The 24,734-nt window shown below is 40.9% G+C and overlaps 2 protein-coding genes across 2 annotated transcripts in view; both read right to left on the bottom strand.

Annotated features, from left to right (window-relative positions):
* Positions 1-19,797, bottom strand: part of LOC131478130 (T-cell surface glycoprotein CD1a-like) — a 38,957-nt gene extending 19,160 nt beyond the window's left edge. Inside the window, exons 1-2 of the mRNA XM_058655979.1 lie at positions 19,744-19,797; positions 18,461-18,590 (exon numbers count right to left, since the gene is read on the bottom strand). Of these exons, the coding sequence (XP_058511962.1) occupies positions 18,461-18,590; positions 19,744-19,797 (184 nt within the window). The remainder of the gene's footprint in view (positions 1-18,460; positions 18,591-19,743) is intronic.
* Positions 19,798-21,244: 1,447 nt separating this feature from the next.
* LOC101530708 (T-cell surface glycoprotein CD1a-like) lies at positions 21,245-23,685 on the bottom strand. The gene is made up of 5 exons (XM_004589244.2): positions 23,625-23,685; positions 23,034-23,300; positions 22,160-22,438; positions 21,694-21,972; positions 21,245-21,339 (listed from the first exon to the last, which is right to left on the bottom strand). Exons 1-5 carry the CDS (start codon positions 23,683-23,685, stop codon positions 21,245-21,247), a joined length of 981 nt encoding a protein of 326 aa, XP_004589301.2.
* Positions 23,686-24,734: the final 1,049 nt, after the last annotated feature.

Raw genomic sequence — 24,734 nt, 5'->3', positions numbered from 1 at the left:
TGGCTCAAAGCCTTAAGACCCTGCACCTGCGTGGGAGACCCTGAAGAAGCTCCTGGCTCCTGGCTTCGGATTGGCTCAGGCCCAGCCGTTGTGGCCACTTGGGGAGTGAATCCTCGGACAGAAGATCTTCCTCTCTGTCTCTCCTCCTCTCTGTATATCTGCCTTTCCAATAAAAATAAATAAATCTTTTTAAAAAAAAAAAAAAGTCAGTATTTGGGAATCTGTCTGTGGAACTGCAAATGAGCCCTGCCTGTGCTGATGAAACCCCATTTGAGGACTGATTTGAATTTTGGCCATGCCACATATGATCTGGCTACCCACTTATGCATCTGGGAAACACAAAAAAGTGGTCCATGTGCTTAGATGACTTGTGTGCTTGGGACCCTGACTTCCATGTGGGAGATGTAGAGGAAGCTCCTGACTCAGCTTTAGCTTGAGGAAGCCACGCACAGCATCCATTTTGGGAATATCACCAATATTCTGCCAAATCAAGGTCTTTCCATGTTTTGTTTGTTGGATTCTTTACTTAATGGAACTTGTATAAAGATTTTTTTACTGTGATGTAATCAAAGTATGTTATCTAAATTAACAATAACTAAAACACATTTTAAACAGTAAATAAATGTGTGTTAAATGTGCAGTGGTTCCAACAAAACTAACATATAAGTAAACTATGGGTTGTTGCATTGGAGCTGAGAATAATCATTAAATTATTTCATAATTCTGATGCATTATCTTTTGAAAATCAAATAGATGCCACAGAAATGAAAACATGGAAAGTATAATGCCTTTGATGGCTTCATCATTAAATTAGATCAAAATAGTGAACTTGGAAAACGTTCAATAAAAATGCTCAAATAACGATACAAGGAGACAAAAATAATTAAATGCAGATCTCTACATTGTTGTACTAGCCTACACTCTCACCATCAGTGAAGGAAGGTACCTATCTCCCCACATCCACGCCAGCAGGTGTTGTTAGTAGATTTCTGAGTGTAGGCCAATCTCACTGGAGTTAAGTGGTACTTCAGTGTGGTTTTCATTTGTATCTCCCTGATAGATAGAAAAACTGAGCATTTTTTCATATGTCTATTCGCCATTTGAATGCTTTTTAAATGTTTGTACATTTCCTGCACCCATTTCTTCACAAGATTGTTTGTTTTGCTGTTGTTGAGTTACTGAAGCTCTTTGTAACTCCCGGGTATTAGTCCCCTATCAGTTGTGTGGTGTGTAAGATTTTCTCCCATTCCATTGGTTGCTTCTTCACTTTTTGTTGGCAACGCCCTCGTCGCCACGTACCCCGAGCCGAGCGGAGGGACTAGGGTTGCAACGCAGACAACGCAGAGAGACAAGACAAGGCAACACGCAGTACACCGAATGCCGATCGATGACAGATTGATCTTTATTGCAACTCCAGACTTTCTTTTATACTCTGCTTAGCTCCTCCCTGTAGTGGCCACCCTAAATCCCTTCAGTTCCTCCCAGTGTTTATCCAATCCTCTAGTGGCCACCCTAAATCCCTTGAGTTTTATCCAATCCCCTGGCAGATAACTTGACAAATAGGAAGCAGGAACTTGCGGTTAAGCCAGTGGCTATATGTATCAGGCCAAAATTACCAATCCTGTTATGCTCTGAGAAACAAGCTAAGCTGTGGAGTTAATCCTTGGGAGACCGGTGCCTGCATGTCCCCCTTTTTTTGTTTTTTTTAATGGACGCCTGTCTTAGGTTGTCCAGCAGTCAGTTGACGCCTTACCCGTCATGGGGAGCCCCACCTGGGGAATCCCTGTCTTAGGTTGGTCATCAGCGCTGCCAGATCTTACCCGTCTCTGGCTGCCCATCACACCATGTTCAGCACTAGGGTTTTCCACAGCTAAAACCATCATGGTTTGTCAAATAATGACCTGCTCCCAGGCTTGTTGCCTGCATAGGCGGCAAAGAAGACTAAACAGTACTGCAATCATGGCTATGACCATCAGCCTCATGGCCAAGATTCCGCTTTGTTCCTAAAACATCCATGCTGCCAGTTAAATGCCATTTCACAGGGGTAACACATATATGATGGTAAATCGGGGAGCAGCTGGAGATCCCATGGGCAGGATATCAGGAAGTTGCACCACTGCTGTCAGGGTCTCCTATCCTGCAAGAACATCATTAGGAGTGGGATCACGCTGAGTTGGAGCCAAGGAGATTTGCCGTGTAAGTCTCTCAGGAACCCATCTAGGTGTTTCTTCATCCTGGGGAAAAACACAAACGGAGCCTCGCCCCCACGTTAGTACTGGATCTGGTCCTCGCCATTTATTTGTGGCCAGATCTTTCCATTTTACTTGGCCTTTATTCTCATTAGCAGGGTGAAGCCAGTGGCGCTCTGCAGGAGCTACATCATTAGTGACAGTTAGAAAATTTAACACATAGATTGCAGATGCCAGTAAGGAATGGGGTGAGCTGCAATGCTCGGCCACATCCCCCTTCTTTATTTTTTCTAGATAAACTTTAAGGGTGCGGTTAGCACATTCAACAATGGCTTGACACTGAGGATTATAAGGAATGCCTGTTTTGTGAGTTATATTAAAATATAGGCAAAGGCCTGTAAACAATGGGCTTCTTTTAATTTCTCTCAAGCTGTTCCTTTACCAATTCAATTGCAGCCTCTAATTTTTAACCCTGTCACAGACTGGTTGGGGGTCACCTTGAAGATGTCTGCCCAAACCTTTTCCAGGAAAGTATCTCTGTCTATTAAGCATATTTGGCACAGGCTGAGAGGTCAATACAACATTCATGGCACTCAACAAATCTCGTCCCCACAGATTGATAGGAATATGTGGTAAGACATACGGCTGGAAAACTCCTGAATGTCCCTCTTGATCCTTCCACCTTAACAACCTGGCACTTTTCTGTGGCTGAGAAGTTCCTATCCCTTGGAGAACGGTTGGGGTAGCCTCTAATGGCCAGGAACTTGGCCACTGTGCCTGGGATATAACTGTACTGTCAGCCCCGGTATCAAGTAAACCTGTGAATTTTCTCCCTTCTATCTCTAACTGTAAGGTGGGTCGGGTTTGCATGTCGGAGACCCAACATGCCAAGGGGCCAGAATGTCCAAATCCTCCTTGTCTATCTCTCTTAAGAATGGGGTTGTCAGTTGGAACCTTGGGGATCAAGATCAGCTGGGCAAATCTAGCTCCAGGTGGAATGATTATAGTGCCTTTGGCTGATTCTGCCATGACCTCTATTTCTGCTGGAGTATCCTCATCTATCACTCCTGGGAGTACTCTGATTCCATGCATAGTAGCACTACTTCTTCCTAGGATCAGGCCCAAGGTATTCTTAGGTAAGGGGCCCCTGACTCCTGTTTTTATCCGTTGGGGTCCCAGGAGCGGGGTCAATACCTCTCCAGAGGTGGCACAGAGGTCCAGTCCTGCGCTACCTGGTGTTGCTCTGAGGAGGGTTGAAATGTCGGTGTTCCTCGCCTTGGGAGAGGGACTCTGGAAGGAGTCTGCGCTGTTCCGGAAGTTACAGGTGTTTGCTGGGCTCCGTACACCTGAGGTTGGGGGGCCCGGAGCGGGCCCCTGACCCCGTTTCCCGATAGGGGATTGCCTTGGGCATCATATCTGGACCTACAATCACTGCTCCAATGATAGCCTTTATGGCATCTTGGACAAAGATCTGGGGCCTGCAAGGATCTTGGGGGTGATCTTCCTTGTCGCGGAAGTTTGGGGCACTGTTTTTTAAAATGTCCAGGCTGTCCACATCTGAAACAGGTTTTGGGAGGCGCCCTAGGGTGGGGCTGAGGGTGTTGAACAGCGGCTGCTATCACTTGCCCAAGGGCATGGGTGGAGTCAATATGTCTGCAGATTTTGAGATAATCATGCAGGGACTTATCTCTGTGGAACCTGAGAGCATCCTGACAATATTTATTAGCATTCTCAAAGGCTATATGCTTAATTACTGGCATTGCTGGTTCCACATTACCAAAGATCTTAGTAGCAACCTGCATAACACGGTCCACAAATTCTTGAAAAGGTTCTGTAGGGCCTTGCAAGACCTTGGAAAGCTGGTCTCCTGTATTAGCATTAGGCAAGGCCTTCCAGGCTCCAAGGGCTGCATTTGCTATCTGTGCATAAACTCCTAGGTCATAATTAACTTGTTGTTGGATGCCCTCAAAAGGTCCAGTGCCAGTAAGCATTTCAAGGCTTCGATCTGCGTGTCCCCCAGCCGCGTTCTGCTCAGCAAAAAATCTGCACCTATCTTGAAAATCCCCTTTCCATAGGAGAAAGTCACCACCATCGAGAGCAGAGCGGCACAATTGCATCCAATCACTAGGAGTAAGATTCAAACTCAAAAAGGATTCTATGAGTGCAAGAGTAAAGGGTGCCTGGGCACCATAATCTTTAACAGCCTGCTTTACATTTTTGAGGTCTTTAAATTGAAGGGGCTGATGCTCCCGGCGAGGGGGACCCCCTCGAACTGGGACCTCTATTACAGGGAAGCATCGAACCCCACCCACAGGCTGATCAGTGAGACCGTCACTCCATGGCCGCGTGGGGTAATTATTGGGTGAATGGCCCGCAGCTTCCTCCTCAGGAGGAGCGGTAGGGGTCACAAAATTAGGGGTATATGGTGGTGGTCTTGAACTGGACAATTTGCCAGAGGAACGTGCACCTATTCCTGCTTTCTTTAGCTTTCTTTTAATGTCCCTAATTTCCCGCTTTAAGAAAACCTTCTCTTTATCCTTAATTTTCCGCTTTAAGAAAACCTCCTCATCTCGTTTTTCCTCACTCTCTTCCGAGGAAGAGGCCTCGTTCTCATCTGAAGAAGAGGCTTCACTCTCCTCTAAAGAAGAGACCTCACTCTCCTCTAAAGAAGAGGTCTCACTCGGGGTGGTTTCACTCGAGGCCACCTCGTTCCAGGCTTCCAAGGACCGTAGAACTTCCCACCTCTGGATTCCTTCAAAAGTAGTCTGTACTTCTCTTAACTGTCTCTCAACTTTCACTTTATCAGTAAATAATGAATCACGGACTAAGCGCCACAAAGAAAAGTTAACAATGGGGAAATTATCTGGGTCTTTTTGTAAACAGGATTGTAAATTGGCCTTAACCTGTTCCCAATCGGGAATACTCAAGTTGCCTGAAACAATAAACCAAGGACTGCTAGATTGAATGGCTTTAACAAAATTTCTAATCATTTTAAATTTAACTGGCATCCCCAGCTGATGTAGAAGTTCTTCAAGCTCGGTGGCCAGTTTATTCCGCGAGAAGGCAGAACCCATTTTATCGTCCTTTTCAACGGATAAATTAAACACCAAGACCTCACTATACTTCAAAATAAATCTAAAACCTGACTATACTTCTAAATTAATCGAAAACTTACAAAATAAATCCAAAACCTAGTTATATTTCAAAATAAGTCTAAAACCTAACTATATTTCAAAATAAGACTAAAACCTGACTCTATTTCAAAATGAAACTCCCTCTCCTACCAGTTTAGCAGAGACTTACAATACGTCCCACTTACCTGGATCAGCTGGCCAGCCTCTTGGGACGACCCTTCGTCGTATCCTCTCTTTCTCAATCTCGGTGGGACCTCCAGATGTTGGCAACGCCCGCGTCGCCACGTAATCCGAGCTGAGCGGAGGGACTAGGGTTGCAACGCAGACAACGCAGAGAGACAAGACAAGGCAACACGCAGTACACCGAATGCCGATCGATGACAGAATGATCTTTATTGCAACTCCAGACTTTCTTTTATACTCTGCTTAGCTCCTCCCAGTAGTGGCCACCCTAAATCCCTTCAGTTCCTCCCAGTGTTTATCCAATCCTCTAGTGGCCACCCTAAATCCCTTGAGTTTTATCCAATCCCCTGGCAGATAACTTGACAAATAGGAAGCAGGAACTTGCGGTTAAGCCAGTGGCTATATGTATCAGGCCAAAATTACCAATCCTGTTATGCTCTGAGAAACAAGCTAAGCTGTGGAGTTAATCCTTGGGAGACCGGTGCCTGCAACTTTTTTTATTTTTTAATATATTTTATTATTATTGTTATTATTTTATAATACAGTTTCATATTCCCTTATCCTCTCCCCAGTTCCCCCCCCCCCCCAGTTCTTCTATATCATTACTAACATGCAGTTCTTCATGCTCAGTCATATATCCATCATTGCGGGCCTAGACAATGGTAGAGAGTGCAGAATCCTATTGTCAAGATATAGTTAGCAGTTTCATCATAAGTCCATCTTTGTCTGGAAGCAGAAATGCATACCATACTACATCCTCACATCTGAATGTTAGTCTCCATTTCACAGCTACCGTACATCCCCTTAAATGAAAAGTCATGATTCAAAATCAACAATAGAAAGAAAAGAAGAAATTTACAATGGCATGAAGTTAAATGACATGTTACTAGATATGACAGTCTTCATTAAGCAACTACTGTACATCTCCTTAAATGAAAAGTCATGGTACAAAATCAACAATGAAAAGAAAAATAGAAATTTACAATGCCTGAAGTTAAATGACATGTTACTAGATATGACAGTCTCCATTACACAGCTACTATATCCCCTTAAATGAAAAGCCACAAAACAAAATCAACATCCGGGAGAAAAAAGAAATTAACAACACCAAGAAGTTAAATAACATGCTACTAAATGACTAATGTGTAGCTGAAGAAATGAAAATCAAGAACCTTCTTGAAGATAATGATGCCACAGCATGATCTACGAGTCATTGAATGATTCACTCCGAAGGAAGTGTTTTGAAGAGATGAAACTAACAAAAAACAACAAAACCCATGTGATACTGTTTCTGCTGAACTTTTTTGAAGTGAGTCTCCTCCAGACAATAAACAGATGGGTTTTGATTTTTAATCCAGTCTACTAATCTAGGACGTTTGATTGAGCTTAAGCCATTTACATTCAGAGATTAATATACGTGGGTGGTACTTTGGTCCTGTCATTTTAGGAATGGGTTGTTCATTGGTTTAGTCTTCTGTTGTCATTTTAGTGGGATGTTCTTCCTGTTTGCCTTTGGTTTTGGTAGGTGCTATTCCTGTTCTCTGTCAAGAGAACATCTTGAAGTATCATTTGTAGGGCAGGTTTGAAAGAGGCAAATTCCTTTAGCTTTTTTTTACTGTGGAAGAATTTTATTTCATTTTTAAAGATGAAAGAAAGCTTTGCTGGATATGTTATTGTAGGCCGACAATTTTTTTCTTTTAGAATCTGGAATACGTCACTCCATTCTCTTCTTGCCTGTAGAGTTCCCTGTGAGAAGTCTCCTGTGAGCTTAATTGGCTTTCCTTTATATGTCAATTGATTTTTTTCACGTGCACATTTAAGGATTTTTTTCTTATGTTCAATTGGAGAGAGCTTGAAGATCATGTGTCTTGGTGAAGATGTCTTTTGGCTAAGCCTGTTGGGAGTTCTGTGTCCCTCCTGGACCTTGTTTCCAATTCTTTCTCTAGATGCGGGACATTTTCCTTTATTATTTCATTAAAGACATTTGCAAACTCAGCTTCTCTTTCCGCACCTTCTGGGACTCCCATAACTCTTAGATTTGGCCTCTTAATAGTGTCTTTCAATTCTTGAATACTTTTTTTTGGCCTGATCCAGCTCTGCTTCCAGCTTTTTGTTTGCTTCCCCCTGATGACAGGAAATATTTTCCAATTCTGATATTCTTTCTCCTGCTTGCTTCATTCTATTTTGGAGACACTCCACCATACTTTTAAGTTGCGCTACTGTGTTCTTAATTTCTGATATATCAGCCTTGATTTGCTGTATTGCTTCCTTAAATTCTTTGAACTCTTGCATGAGCTTCTCATTGTTGATCAGAATCTTTAAAATGAGTCTTATGGATTCTGTGTGCCCCATTTTCTCGATGTCTTCCTCAGTTAACTGTGAGGTTAGCATAGGGTTTTGCTCCTTTGCAGGCGAGTTGTCGGCAATATTCATTGTGCCTTTGTCTCTTCCTTTGCTCTTGATCATTGTACTTCTGGTTAGCAGAGTCTTCTCCTTGGTGCAGGTTTCTAAGCTGTGTCACCCACAGGTCTACAGTGCTATTTTACTTATTGCAGTTGGTACACAACTTTTTCCTTGCAGCCACTTGTGCCACAACCTCCAGTGAGTTCCAGGTCTGGGTTCTTATGTCAGATTTCCACCATGGTCTCCACAGCCCCAGCTCTTGGCTCACCACTCTCCACCTCCTGTGATACCATGCTGAGGCTTCACCATTGTCTCTGCAACCTTTCTCCCACTTCCGGTTGGAGCAGGTCCCAGGATTAGAGAGACACCAGGTGTCCTATATAATTAGGTTGTTGTTGGTGCTGATCTTGTCGGAACCTGTTGGACGTTAGGTCTGGGTGCCACACGGACCTATTTTGACCGGTACAATGCCACAGTCAGTATTATTTTCCTGCGGAACCAGTGCAATCCACGGACCTCAGCAAATTCTCTCGAGATCAGCACTTGCGCAGTTCACTATTTTCCCCTGCAGTCCCAAAGCTATTGCCACAGTGGCCAAAATGGCACTTGATGTACAACCACTAAGGTGCTTGATTTGCTGCCCATCAGATCTGAGGGCTATCCCAGACCTGCCCCAGGTGGAACCCGTAGAATGCCACGTAGTTGCAGTTCACTGAGACAGAAATGAGCTCACTCCCAGCTCAGTGTATGCTCAGTCCCTTCCCTTGCCCTTTCCTCTTCATGCAAAATGGCACCCAATTCAGCTCTAGGGGGCTGACTGGGCTGTGAAATCCACCCTTTTCTCGCACTGCCTGTCTGAGATCTGCTGTTCTGTCTCTGCTCCCGGTCAAATCAAATGGACCAGCAGAACGGACAGATCTTTGTCTGGGTTCACCTCCCAAGCTCCCAGTGAAACTCCCTTCCCACCTGGTTGCTGGTGGAGTTCTGGCTGCTCGTGAAGTTCAGATCGCTGTGCTGGAGTATCAGTCTCTGCAACACCACACCATTGTGTCCGCTGCTTTCCTGTGTCTGTCAGTCTCCAGGTACCCCTCTGCTGCTGTTCTGTCCTTTCCTATTTCCTGGAATGTGTCCTCTCTGCTTCATCCTGGTTAAATGTTTTTCTGTCTGTACAAACGTGTCCTTACCCTATTCTGCCATCTTGATTCTTCACTTTTTCACTTTTTTGATCTCTTCCTTTGCTGTACAGAAAGTTCTTAGATTGATTTAGTCCCATTTGGGCTTTTTTGGCCTTGACTTCTTGTGCTTTTAGTGATTTTTCTAAGAAATCTTTCCCAATGTCTAAACATAATGCTTCCTATGTTTTCCTCTAACAGTTTGATGACTTCTGGGTGTAGATTTAGGTCCTTGATCCATTTAGAGCTGATTTTTGTGTAATATGAGAGGTGCGGGTCTGGCTTCTTACCTCTGCAGGCTTATATCCAATTGTTCCAACAGCATTTGTTGAATAGACCAGGCTTTTCCCCTTGAACTGTTTTCAGTTCTGTTGTTGAAGATTAGTTGGTTCTGCATGTGTGGGCTCCCTTCTATTGTTTCTATTCTGTTCCATTGATCTTCTCTGTTTCTGTACCAGTGCCAGACTGTTTTGATGACCACTGCCCTGTAGTATGTCATGAGGTCTGGAATTGTGATTCCTTGATTTTTATTTTTCAGGATAGCTTTGTCTATTTGTGGTCTCTTGCATTTCCAGATGAACTTTTGTATCTTTTTTTCTATTTCTGAGAAGAATGTTTTTGGGATTTTGATTTGGATTGCATTGAATCTGTGTATCACTTTGGGTAATACGGACAATTTGATGATGTTTTTCCTGTCAATCCAGGAACATGGTAGATTTCTCCATCTTTTAATGTCTTCTCTTATTTTTTTGTTAATGTTTTGTGATTTTTCATTATACAGGTCTTGCACATCTACGATTAGGTTATTTCCTAGGTATCTGAGATTCCTCTCTGTTATTCCTCTCTGCTAAGGGGACCGTACTTACTATTTCTTTCTCAGTCATGGAATTATTGGTATATACTAATGTCATTGATTTGTTTTCATTAATTTTCTATTCTTGTTTTTATTAATATTTTTAATTTTCATTTTAGAAGACTTTCACACTCTTGGCTAATTTTTTTTCTAAAATATTGACATTTTATTGCCATTCTGAAATGGTTGCTCTTTTAAATTTTTTTCAAGCTTACCATTGTTGATGTGTAAAAACCTTACCATATATGTGTGTTCTGTTGCATCCTGTAAGTTTGTTAAATTCACTTAGCAGTTCTAATGATGTCTTGGTTCCCCTATCAATCATGTCATATGCAGAGATAATTACATTTTCTTCTTTTCCATTTAGATATGTTGTACTTATTTCTCAAGCCCAATGGCTGTGGCTAAAAATTCCAGAACAATACCAAACAATAGCGGCGATACTTTCTAAATAATTGACAGATTTTATATTTTCCATTTTCTAAATTCTGTTTTGGGGCCAGCACAATATCTTAACTGGCTAACCCTCTACCTACAAGCACCTGCATCTCATAGGCATGCTGGTTTGTGTCCCAGCTGCTTCACTTAAGATGCAGTTCCTTGCTTGTGTCTTGAGAAAGCACTGGGGTTGGCTGAAAGCCTTGGGACACAGCACTCATGTGGGAGACTAGAAAGATGGTTCTGGATACTACCTTTGGATTGACTTAGCTCCAAATATTGTGGCCATATCATGGGGAATGAATCAAGCAATGGAAGATCTTTCTCTTCACATCTCCTTCTCTGTCACCCTATCTTTGCAGTAAAAATAAATCTTTTTAAAAATGCTCTTTAATGATAGGCTTAGTAGAAAGCACCTACATTCCTGTCAGAATGGTTGCTATTCAAAAAACAGAGAACAATAAATACTACCAAGGATATGGAGAAAGGGAAACTTATAAACTATTGGCGGGAATAAAAAGTAGCCCTGCCACTCCGGAGAATAGTATGGAATTTCAATTTGTAAAAAGTAGAAATATATTTGCTATTTGGTCCAGCAGTCCTACTTCTGCCTATGTAACCAAAAGACACAAACTCATCAAAGGTACTATACAAAAAAAAGAGCCCACCAATAGATGAATATCTGAGTCTCAATCACTCTGTTTCTGATGTAGTTATCTGCCAATGACCATCCTGAGAGTCCAGCTACTTGGTGTTGATTAGGAGACGCACATAGGGTTCTAAACCGACTTCAACATGTCTCCAGCTATTTCACACATGTGTGGCGTGAATCAGCACACAGACAGTCTCGCTCTGTCTTTCTCTCTCTCATCTCTCTATCAATCAAAATGAAAATAAACAAATAAGTCTTTTGTTAACAGCCGGAAGTTCTCAGGCAAAAGGCTTGGATAAGATCAAGTATTGCTTCTTCAGTATCTCAAGACTAGAAAGATACATTCATCGCTTGGAAGAAATGGCATTGAACTTGTTAAAATTTACCCTCTTTGATTCATCAGGCAATAACAGTTAAAAACAAAACTATCGTAAAAATTTTTGACCATGTCTATGTTTCTGAAGAACATAAACAGAACATATACAGAAAACATTCAGCAGGGTGATGCATAAAATATAAAAGTTGTCTGACACAGAAACAAGAATCCAAATTCTAAATCTAATTTGTGGTGTTTCAATAATTCAGTTAAAAAAAATGTCTGGATTGGAGGTTTCATTTATACAGGCTTTTTAATGTGAGACAAGAAGGAAAACTTGTCATTTAACTTACATAATTCAGTGAAGCAGGAAACTAAACACAAACACTCATGTAAAGAATACAAAAATCAAAGCAAATCAAGTCACAAAATAAAATTTACTTGAGGATACCAAGCTTAGAAATAAACTGTCAATCAAAGCACAGATAAATAAAAATATGCAATGCATTCGTTCATGCTGTGAATTACAACTATTTGCTAAGTAACAAAAAACAATAAGCATATTTACAGCTTGTTTTCATCACAGTAAAGTTGAAAAAGGCAAATCTAAGCACGAGTGGCATAAAGCAAATCAGTGGTGACAAGGTGCTAGAGCTGATGGTAGATTTAACTATGATTTTATATAAGGAGTCAGGGGTTTCTATCTTCATTGTAGGCTGGTTTCTGTAGGCCTACGTGTTGGCCATTGAACTACTGATTTAAAATAAATAATTTTACTGGAAATTGTAGCTTAATAAATCTTTTCAAAGACTTCGTTCAAAGATAAAAATGAGGAGTAAAAGATGGGGAGCCACACATTGCCCAGGACTGGGGAACTGAAGACAAATTGAAAGGGACAATACTGAGGGCTTGTTTGGCATAAAATGGTTTCACAAAATATTTGACATAAAATGATTTCTAAGGGCTTCCAGAGACCAGGCTGCTGCATGACACTTGACATGACAAACCAGCAATAATCGTCCATACCCAAGGCTGTGTTTTTGTTGTAAGTCAAGCCTCTGAGATCACTGCAGAAACTGCAACAAGTAATCAGTTGTGGATGCTAATATATCCAATCACTTTTCTAAGAAACTGTCACCTCTTGTCCTCTTCCATGACCTAGGCTTTAAAAGGGTTGTAAGATGGAAAAACTTGAATTGTAAAAATCATAGAGGGAGTGGAAGGAATGTCTTTTTCTCCAGAAAGGCGTCTTCCCTGTGTTCAGAAGACCCTAGAGAAATCAGGGGTAGTCATGTTTGATGAGGCACTTCCTTGATGCCAAGAGACTGACAGATACCAGAACCATCCACCATCTCCAGGACATGGAATCAATATGTGTGCTGGAAAATGAAGGAGTGTGCCTGGAAGAATCTTTTAGGACTCTTTCTAGAATGCAACTTACTGTATAATTTCACCTGTATGTCAAAGAAATTTCTGGAAATGGAGAGGTAAAGAAAGGACTTCAAATAAAAATCTGAGAGCAATGATGTAAGAACTTGTGATTTTATCAAGAACTGAGTCGAGGTTTCATAGGGATGTGCAATCTTTTCACTAAGGAACAAAACAGAAACTCTGCTAGAATAAGGAAATAGGGTGATAAGAGATAAATGCTTTCAATTAAGAAGAGATTGATGTGAAGAAGGCTTAGAAAGTTGATAGGAGAGCCATGTAGTACAGACTGGAGGATGAGGAAAACTTGTGTGAGGGAGGTAGTACAGTATTCCACAATATGTATGGAACAGTTTTTGCTGGTTTTTGAACTACACGTGTTGTTTTTAAAGAAACTGAAAAAGGGGGGAGGGAGAAGCTATTGTATTTTATGGAACTCAAGCAAAGAAAGGGACAGATGTGTCTATAGATTTTAGACCACAGAATGAGATCCCAGGAAGAAGATAATAGAACTCAAAAATTATTACAGAAGTAGCAAACGCCTAGCGAATTTGAGGAGTCATATCTAGAATATTCCTAAGAAACTGATGCAAATGAACTTTATACTGGAATGGGATCATGGGCAATCATTCAGAAAGGAGCAGAGAAAATATTTTGTAGGAGTAAAAATCCTCCTGAAATCCCTTAATTGAATTGATCAAACACATATTTGAACTGGAATCCACTGACATAAACTCAAATTTCCCAAGCTGATTGGGTCAAACGCATCAGGAATAGCAGCAGTCAACCAACCACTTATTAATAAACTCACCCTTAGAATATGTGTAAATGAAAAGTGTTGTACCAGATTAAGTCTCAGCTCTCGAGTGAAATAGAGTTTGGGAGGGAACAAAAAGTTAAAGTTTGTCCAGCTGATCAAATGTAAGACAAACTGAACAAGCAAATTGTTTAAGTTCGCTCTTTCACAAGCTTGAATTTATTTATGGTTTTTTATACTTTTTTCACAGGGTGGGTAATTGCATTATGTGATATCATCAGACACATTGAAAATCACAGAATACCTTACTGATAATCAAGGACTACCTTGTAATATTTAATTGATTAAGGATAAACATCATATTCCTGCATGCATCCCTACGCTAAATGCAAGGAGTGGCAAGCAATCCCAAAATGACTCAGAAACACAAAGATCACTCACTTTTTAAAAGAATTATGCATGTATTATTTGAAAGGTGACATTACAAAAATAGAAGGAGAGACAGAGAGATTTTTCATCCATTGGTTCACTCCACAAATTGGTTTCAATCCATATATTCAATCAGAAAAGAATCACTAAATATGTGGTTGGTACAAATATCTTACTAGGCAATTGGACATATAGAGATTGACATTGTAACACCTCTATCAGTGATATTTAAATTCTAGAAGACATTTACTTAAACTAAGAATTAACATGTATTGTTATAACTATTATTTTAATGTAAATAATCTCATATTTATTTTTTAGAATAATGTTAAATAGTTAGGCATTTTGAATGCACAACCCTTGGGCATCCATAACTTAAAATACTAAAAGGTAGTATAGAGTTCAATCTTAAGGAAAATGTATATGCAGTGCACAACATGTAAGATTAGGGTAGTTAAAGCATGCAAATTCTTGAGAGGAAACATGCATGGAGAACGCATAAATATCCATGATTAGTGAAATGTTATGATCTGATCAAAGTTACTGTCAAAATGTGCAACAATAGTTAATTTTTACATTTATTCAAGTAAGTCAAGAAGTGGCCAGTAATTTGTCAGTAACTGACTAGCTTATGTGTATAAAAATACACATAATGTATGTTGACACAATTTTATGTTGAGATCCAAGCAATCTCTATTATTATAATAATCTTTATCTCATATCAAAAAAAAATGAGTTGGAGCAGTCATGCAAAATCACACTTGTAATACCATTTCTTTTAATTTTTGTTCTATTATGTATATTTTTGGGTGAAATAGTATGCTTCAATACACATTATGTCCTAAGATTTTTCAACAATAATGAGATTGGATGTCACTCTCTAAGTAAGCATTCTTCCTCAGCCTGGCATGGCAGCAGAGTGGCTAAAGTCTGCCTTGAATGCACTAGATTCCCATATGGGCATCAGTTCTAATCCCACAGCCCGGCTTTCCCATCCAGCTACCTGTTTGTGGCCTGGGAAAGCAGTCCAAGACAGGCCAAAGCCTTGAGACCCTGCGCCTGAGTGGGAGACGCCGAGCTCCTGGCTTCAAATCGGCGCAGCTCAAGCCATTATGTCCACTTGGGGAGTGAATCATCAGACGGAAGATCTTCCTCTCTATCTTCCTCTCTGTATATCTGACTTTGCAATAAAAAATAAATAATAAATCTTTCAAAAAAACTCCTCCTATTATGGCCATAGTTACTTGGCAATTTGTATGAACTGCACACACCTTTATGAACAACACACGGATTAAGCCCTCTTCAAATCACTCACAGGCCCAGATCTCATCATTGCCCAGATATTGATGGCAGTGGCAAGCTCTTATATGGAGGGTTTAGAAAGCTATGAGAGATAGAATGTAATTTTTTTCTCTAATTTTCACATGAAACCAGAATTCTCTGTTCTTTTTCAGTTGGAACATGCCACAGGACTGAGTTTTGGGCAATTGCTGTGATGCCAGAGGCAAACAATTCCTCAGGCTCAGGCAAATAAAATTATTCTGATCATCTTCCTCTGAGGTACAGGTGTGCAGGGCAACTGTTCCGAGAGAAGGAAACAGGAAGCAGTTTGCCTGTGATCTGGGAGGATTAGCACCCTTGTAAGAAGAGACACCGAAAATGAGAAAGTGAGTTTGCTTTTGACTTTCCTTCTCATTCTCTCTCTCTTTATCCTTTCTTCCCCCTCTCCCTCCCCAGCTGTCTTTGAATCCAATTCCATATGTATTTCTCTTTCTATTTCTTCCACTCTGTGCATACATAAGGGAAGGCCATGCGAACACAAAGCAAAAGGCAGCTGTCTATAAGAGAGGAAAAGAGCTATCATCAGAAACCAAACCTGCCAGAATTTGAATCTTTTTTTATTCAGAACTTGAATCCTAAACCTGTAGACAGGCATTTCAGCTTTTCAAACCACCCAGAGTCATGTGTGTTGTGGCAATGTCACTTAGTTGTAAATCCTGAGTCTCATCTGCAGAACTTCTGCTGTGACAAGACAGGGCAAAGACGGCAATTCCTGTGAGAGTAACATGGCCCCAGGTGGCAGAGGTGGATGGAAAGTACTGAAAAAGACTTGCCCAGGTACTCTCCTGTATTTACCAAGGAGATAATTAACCCCACTTCCATAGACAGCAGTGAGAGATAAAGACAAAAATCATTAAGGAAAATTCTCTCAGAGAAACTAGAAGGGAAGTTCGCGTCCTCATCCTCTGCATGGGAGGACACATCACCCACAGACGTAGAGGCACGCGTTCTGCTCCCTGAGGTCTCCGGGTCCTAGCTCTCTCTATGATCCTAAACATTTCACTTTTCCTCTCTAACCTCACAGACACTTAGGTCTGCTTTCATCATCTGTGACCTGTACCACTGCATCGGTCGTGCACTGTGCTTCACAATCCATGTGATCTTTGTGCTCCTGTTCGTGCCTCTGCTTCAGAACCTGGTCACATGAATTCTGTGCATAAAACACTTTCATTACTGCCATGACAAATCCAGATCTTTAACAATGCCAGTTGGATATGGAAAGGTGTGTGAGGCTCAATCCTCAGAGGAGAGAAGGAGAAAGAGGTGGACACTTTTGCTCATGAATACTTTTAGATCAAAGAATCTGAAGTTGTTATGCACTGCAATAGAGAGAAACAGAATATTAGCTCTCTTGACATAGTGTACCCTAAAAGAATAATGAGGTGAGTGAGACGCTGTGATGGGAGACCAGGCTGAGCAGGGACCCCCAGTAATGTCAATGCAACCCCACAGTGCTTCCCTGTAACCCGCTTTCCCAAGCTCCCTGTTTTCCTTTTGCTACTGAAACCATGGGCATTCTCAAGTACAACTTCTCCAGATTTCCCATATGACTCTTCCCTAATCCCACCCCCAGGGGTGACTTTATAAGAAAGAGAAAAAGAGGGTCTCCCTAGACTTCGGATGTTAGCTCCTTGCCCAATACTTAGTCATCCTCTTTACCATCAGCAAAAACTTCCTCCTCTGATCACTTCCCTAACAGACAAATTCCACAAACTTCACAGCTTCCCTTAATCACATGTCTCTTTCTGACCCTTTCATTTCCCCATCAGCTCTGCCTTACAGAGACAGCTCCTGTCTTCAGCTGGTATTCTCTCACATCTATCTATACAAGGAGATATACTGGGTAAACTCCTGGATGATCTGCTTACTAAAACCATGAATCCTTTCTGTAAAATGACAGAATTAGAAGAATGTGGACTTTTTAAATGTTTTTGACTACTTAATTTTCAATTAGTTTTTAGCAGATTCAAAGTGATGCACAGAGTCACTTCTATGAACATACTTATATTTCATTAGTCCCTTTTATCCACCCTCCTTCTTTCTCCCTTTATCTCTCTCTTTTTAATTCTCAAGATAACATATTCTAATTTATCTTACAGGAAAAGACTTAATACTTCAAAAATTAGGGCCCAGCATGTTGACTTAATGGTCAAATCCTCACCTTGCAAGCCCTGGGATCCCTTATGGGAACCGGTTTGTGCCCCAGTTGCTCCATTTCCCAGTCAACTCCCTGCTTATGACCTTGGAAGGCAGCAGAGAATGACCCAAAAGCTTTGGGACCCAATATGGTTCCTAGCTTCATATTGATGGCTCCAGCTGTTGTGCCCATTTGGGGAATAATCCAGCAGATGGTAGATTTTTTTCTGTCTCTCATCCTTGTAAATCTGATCTGCCTTTCCAATAAAAATAAATAAAACTTAATTTAAAAGAAATATTTCACAGAATAATAAGTTAACAAGTAAAAAAACAAAAACACTCCAGGTTTATGGGAATATAGACAATAGCTATAAACTACAATGGAGTGGAAAAATTACTAAGGTGTGAGAACTTTTGCAAAATGCAATTGGCTAAAGATAGGTGAATTATTTCTAGGCTCTGTATTCTGTTCCATTGACGTATGCATTGGCTTTTTAAAAATATTTTCTTTTCTTTGAAAACAGATTAACAAAGAAGAAAAGATGGAGAAGGTCTTTCATCTGCTAATTCACTCCCCAAATGTCTGCAATGGCCAGACTTGAGCTGATCCAAAGCCAGGAGTCAGGAGTTTTGCCAAGTCTCCGATGGAGGTGCAGGGTCCCGAGGACTTGAGCCATCCCTCCACTTCATTTTCAGACCATAAACAGGGATCCGGATCAGAAGTGAAGCAGCTGGGACACAAACCAGCATCCATATGGAATACTGTCACCACAGGGTAGAGGATTAGCCCGTTGAGCCACGGCACCAGCCCCTGCATTGACTTTTATGCCAACATCATGCTGTTTTAATTATTGTAGCTTTATAGAATGCCTTGCTCTCTGCTTCTATTCAAATCTTTTTACCTAATCTTTTCCTTCTCTGTTTCCTTGCTTCTTATTTCACTTGCCTAGGGTTTTCATCTTTTTCTCTGTTCATCCTTTGTCTGAGTTCCCTAGTCTTTTCCAATCTCATATCCAATTCCTCTTTAACCTCCTATTTTAACCTCCTCTTCATCATACACATTGCTCACCAGGTTGGCCAACTTCTTCAGCTTAACATTTTGCATTATAGCTTCACCATGAGGCTTGACTGTGTGAATATGTGAAGCACAACAACATGTCTTCATTGCAAGAGAAAACAAAAAAAGGAATAAAAATAATTACAAGTCACAAACTTATACTGGGCACGCTATGATCTTAGATTTATGCCTGTTTACGTTGAACTAATAAGATAGAGAATCTGCATAAAAAATAGATTAAATACAAAATTGTAGAGAGGGGAGGTGACACTTGATCTTCCCAGAATATTTTTGAGAATATGTTCCCAAAGGCCTTGATGATAGGATCCACACATGTCCTGAAATAATGTTGATATAGCCTAGTGAATGTGCAAACAGAAAGACAAATCTACTGATATGGGTAAGTAGGTGGTTTTGGCAAAATAAGCTAAGATTTGATAGCTTGTCCCTTCTGTGCACTGCCTTTGAGCCTTACTCCACCCCCAACTTGTCCATGGAACAGAAACCACAAATTCCACACTGTTGCAGGCTTAGAACTCATGCCAGTTGGAAACAGCTAATACAGCTCCAGGATGTTTTCCGACAGTGTCCTTTAAGTCATTTTGATACAATTGTCATTGGAATACTCCTATTCGCATTACCTACCTGATACTATGACGATTCTGATATTTCAGAAAAAGGAGCAAGGAAATGGGCAGCATTCAAACCCCATGCCACACTCCATCTTTTTGGAATATTCAATGAAGTCTATCCCAGACACCACCCCATGTGTATCTCGATAGTGTAAAAGGATGGTCCAAACGTGGCTGGTACCATCTGTTCATCTCTCTCTAGCTTGCCCACACTTCTTTTGAGTGTGTACTTTAACTTTATAGAAATTTTGTTTCCCTGCACTCCTTTAAGCATCTACCTTAAATTCTTGAATGCATGGAGAGAAGACCTTACCACAACACTTATTCCAAGAAGAACAAAAAAAAAAATCTGAAGTTCTAACAAAGCACAGAAACTCTAGACCCAAATATCTTAACAAGCAGGGGAAATATGCAACATTAAGTGGGGCACATAGGACAAAGCTCATGGCCCCAGGAAATTAGGTACAGCTGGGTGCAGTGGAGCAAACAAATCTGACTGTAACCTCTAGGCAACATTCTGAGATGGCTGAAAAAGCCAAAGACTCTGTTGACCTGAAGAACAGTCTTAATATCCATTTCCCTATTAATGTTCACACTAAGACAGTATCTGTTGGTCAACGTACTTGGACCCCTTTCCCAATCTGGGAGAACTGGATGGAATTCTGAGCTTTGGCCATGTTTACTCTAACTATTTGGCAAGTGAACCAGAAGATGAAAGCTTGCTCAAACTCTCTCTCTTATTCTGCCTTGTTCATAAATAAGTACATAACTTTTTCTCAAAAAGAACATGATTATGTATTTATCATTTAATAAGGCATTTGTGAACAGAAGTTCACAGGGATGTATTATTATTTTTCTCATAGACACAATGGCTCAATATTCCCTGACCCAATGACAGCAACAGTGCAGAATGTAACTAATACACAATAATAAGGTACCAGGTGTACAGAAGCCTTTTCTTAAACATTTTATGGTCACATTTGCACTATATTTTAGATAGCAACTGTGTGTATGTCTGTCAAATTTCAATATTCCAGTCAATATTGTATTGATTTCATTAAAAATGAACATTATAATTCAATAAGGCTTAGGTTGGAACCTGATGCTACATTTCCAAAGAGCTCCGATGTGATACTTTTGCTGCATGCCTCTGAGCCACACTAATAGCAAGGGGCCACATCTTATCTTGCTATTCATGTTTAGAACACTTGGAACAGTAATTCTGCTCAAGAAAATGTCGAGTTTCTTAACCAAGTGAAAGGATTTTTAACAAGAGGGACAAGAAGTGTCTCGACAATTGCACAAGGTCAATAAGAAAGAGAATATAAATGACTGCAGGTTTGACATAAATTTAGCATACTTCATTGAGAAAGTGTGAAATACAGACATACACTTCATCTGGGAGACAAATATATATGTATATGTATATGTATATGTATATGTATATGTATATGTATATGTATACACATATGCATATATATGCTGAATATTACTGTAGCTGAAAAATTAGTATGGAGAAGTGATGTAAATACTTGCAAAACACAGAGAGACAGTAAACAGTAGAGCCAGCAAAGTAGGTTGAGGATGTAACAGGAATTCAGATGAGGTAGCGACTGCTTCCCATTAGTGAATCAGGGAAGGAGCTCTACAGTAACATCCTAAAATAAGCCTAATGATTCTGTAACATGAAGGAGAAGGCTGCTAAGAACCCATTCTAGCAAAAGCTAAAACCTAACATTTAAAATTCCAGAGCAGAGAGTACAACAACATATACAGCTTCATCACATTTATCTGATACTGGCAACTGATCACCAAAAATAAATAAATAACAACAAATACTTCATAAAGGGAGTTGAAGATGCCACGATCTTGTTGCTTGCAGGTATATCCCAAGCTTCTGCATTGGTACGTTCTCATTTTAGGATAGACGAGTTCCTCGAGAGTTCTTCTGTCTTCTGGAATAAAACATGGAGAGCAGAGATGGGAGTGGAAGCCATCCGCCACAGAATAGACAATTTAGGAGGACAGGGAAAGGAGAATAAGAAAATAATGAGGAGGAAATCTTTTTACAGAAGCAGCTTGGTGAGGGAACCACAGAAGAGAAAGAGAAATAGATACAAAAACTCACCATCGCTTCTTAGACCAAAATGCAAGACCTGTCAGCAGAGCCAGGAGCAGCATCACTGCCAGGAGGATAAAGCCAACGGAGTTGTGATGCCCTGTGTAGTGGAAAAGACATCAGAAATAGTGTTGAAGATCCATTCCCTGACATTGCCCAAACACTCCCTGCTTTACTGCAATCCACTCGACTTTGCTCAGTTGGTGGCCTACACATAATTCTCCTTCCTTCCTACTTCTTACTCATTCCTTATCAAAGACGGAGGTTTGACCTAACCCCCAACATCCTCACTTATGTATTCACCCTTGATTTACCTTTCTATTCCTTGGTTTGCTACTTTTTATCCATATTAGATCTGGACTCACAAAAGTTTGGACATTTTCAGCTGCCCCTCTTGCTGTGTTTGAGGATCACAACCTCCCATTTCCAAAAACCTGGGCCCAGTTTTTCTCACCCCAGTGGAGGATGATATCCTGGTCTCCCAGACTGCTGTGCTTTACTTGACATGACAGGCCATCTGCCTCTCCAGCTGTCACTTCCAGAGTTACACGGAGATACCATGTCCCATCAGCATTGGGCAGAATGTCACTTTGCTCAGTGCCAGGCTGTTCCCGGTTATCACGCATCCATGTCACCCACACAGGCTTTGGGTAGAAACCAGAGACACGGCACACCAGCAGCAGTTGGCCTGGACCAGGGCTGGGGCCATTGGACAGCCAGGCCTCGGGCTTTTCTACAAAAGATAGGAAAGATATTCGAGAACTCTAACGCGCTATGAGATTCAGATTCCACATTAGCAGAGATAGACACAACTTTCACACTGCTGAACTATCCTCTCTTATGTTAAATTTGAAGGTGATTGTGTAAAAGTTTGATGTTAGAAACGAAAATAGAAGCAGGGGGTGGGGTGTACAACCCACCTTGTCGTTGTAGATATTCCTTGCCTGCATCAAGAAGTCTCAAGGCAAAACGTGGGCAGGCATCACTGAGGAGCCAGTGAATTCTTTCCTTGAGGCCTTCATATAAATTCAGTAATTGACAGGTCTGCTGGGCCCTACTTCCACCCTGTGGAGATGGCAGCCATGAATTGTTCTCCAAGCTCAAAAAATCAATTCCTTGATAAGCTTCACGTACAAAGCCTACTGAGGCTTCTCCAGAATGCAGCTCACATCTTGATGCCACCTGCAACACAAAAGGGTCTGAGAAACAAAAGATGTGAATTAGAGGAACAAAAGATGAAATAAAATAAAGCAGAGGCAAAAGACAATGTAAATGAAAGAGAACCTTGAAGGGAAGGGACAAAGTTGGGTTTGATCAGAGGTGCAGAAAAAGACAAATTGTGGGAAGCAGGAGGCAGAAAAAGAGAAGAATCTCTTGTGCAGATGGGGAGTTATCCAAAGATGTGGATAGTGTGAATAAGAGAGGTTTTAGTGTGATCAACTTGAAATTATAGCAATACAGAGTGAATGGAATACAGTAAACAGAGACTGAATCAGGGGGTTGCACTAACAAGCCATCAAGAGTAAGAAAGCTCTGAATATCTGCTTGAAGAACGAGAAAAGAATGGACACAGGACACCTATAATGGAAAATAATGAAAGAATACTTTCAATCAATGAGAGTGATCATTAGTAGCAGAAGCCTTGACAGTTTTGCAGAACCAAATCTTGAAAAAGCTCTTGTCCAAAAATCTGTGATCTCAATTTTAGTCTAGGGAAAATCGAGTAATATCCAAAAGAGAAAAAGTCAGTTGCCTAAGGAACAATAAAACAAATAGAACATATCCACCACTCACATTCCAACTGCAATTTACGGGCAAAAGTCTGAGTTTCCTGAGTAAATCTAATGAAGTGTGCATGAAGAGATGCTTGTATGTCCACCAACTCCTTGTGGCTGAAGCTGTCTCTGGACCAAGACTGCAAGAAAACAAGCGTGTTCAATTCACTATCCCAGCGATCAATCTGCAATTCACCCAACCATCCTGAGAGCCAGTTCTCTGCCCAGGAATGGTTATAAAATGATGATATCTGGATTATTTGGAAATAGACAGGCTCCTTGAACCCTGTGGAAAAAGAACAGACACAATATGGAGAGAAAAAATCGTTAGGAACAAGAGAGAATGAAGAATAAAAGTTCCTTATGGGGGAACTCAGAATCTGGAGACAAGCATAACCTTATTACCCTAGCAGACATTTGACTGCCTCAAGTTCCCCTCATTTAGCAACACATTCAGAAGAGCTTAGCAACCTAGAGTCAGTGATACCCAGATTAAAGCAAGCCTGGATCTGGTTATTGTCCAAGTATGTACTGAGGAATCCTCCAACCCACACGCATAAACACACCCCAAACCTCTTGCACGCAAATGAATTCTTGCCAAAATTCTAACCAACTGTGTTGTTCCCACCTAGGGACAGAGCAACCAGCAACGCAAGTAGCAGAAGCAACATTTCATTTGCAGGTGTTGTTTCTGCTTCTCAAAAGAGTTCTTTGATTTCTGTTCTAAATAAACTTACCCTGTTATATCTCTATTCTGACTTCCTTCTCTAACCAACAGGCAAATCTCCCCTGTGACGAGGAACAGCTGCTCCTTCCCAAAACCCTTAGCCACCCACTTGGTCTCTCATTTCCTCTGATCTGACTCTGGTTTATGGCTCCCAGATTCTCTGCCTGTCATCAATTTCCATACCATTTAATGTTCCCTACTTCACCTGTTAAACAGCAAGCCTTCCATGGCATTGAAAAGTTGCCTAACCGCTAGGGATTTTTTCATTTGCTCATTCATATGCTGAGAAATTAGACAGTTTCCCACAACACTACCTAATGTTCTCATATCTCCACTCATTTTTGTCACTCTGCCTTTATTTGCCCTTTTGGATTATCCACTAGGGTATTCTCTTCCATTGTCCCAAATCCCACATCATCCAATGGCAATCAAATCATTACTGGTCCTCTACTTTCATTTTTACAGTCCTCTATCATTGCCATGTACTTCATTATATACAAACACTAAGTCTTACTCTTTTTTAAAAAGATTTAGTTTATTTTTATTGCAAAATCAGATATACAGAGAGAAATATCTTGCACCGATCCGAAGCCAGGAGCCAGGAACCTCCAACTTCCAACTTCCTCCGGGTCTCCCATGTGGGTGCAGGATCCCAAGGCTTTGGGCCATCCTCAACTGTTTTCCCAGGCCACAAACAGAGAGCTGGAAGGGAAGTGAGGCCCCTGGGATTAGAACCTGTGCTCATATGGCATCTTGGCACGTTCAAGGTGAGGACTTTAACCACTAGGCCACCGCGCCGGACCCATCTTAATTATTCTTAAAAAGAGCAAGAATGATCAGGAAAACCACAGGAACAACAAAACATATAAAGACGAACTTTCTTTCTTTGAATTGTCTCGTCACATATTCATTCATCAGCCAGAGAGCACTTGTTGGGAACTGAGTGTTTGGTCACATTTATGAATGCACCATGTTTGGTTACAGGATGAGAAG

Source organism: Ochotona princeps, chromosome 2, assembly GCF_030435755.1.
Source record: "Ochotona princeps isolate mOchPri1 chromosome 2, mOchPri1.hap1, whole genome shotgun sequence".
Lineage (NCBI taxonomy): Eukaryota > Metazoa > Chordata > Mammalia > Lagomorpha > Ochotonidae > Ochotona > Ochotona princeps.
This window is presented reverse-complemented; position numbering and strand designations above follow the sequence as displayed.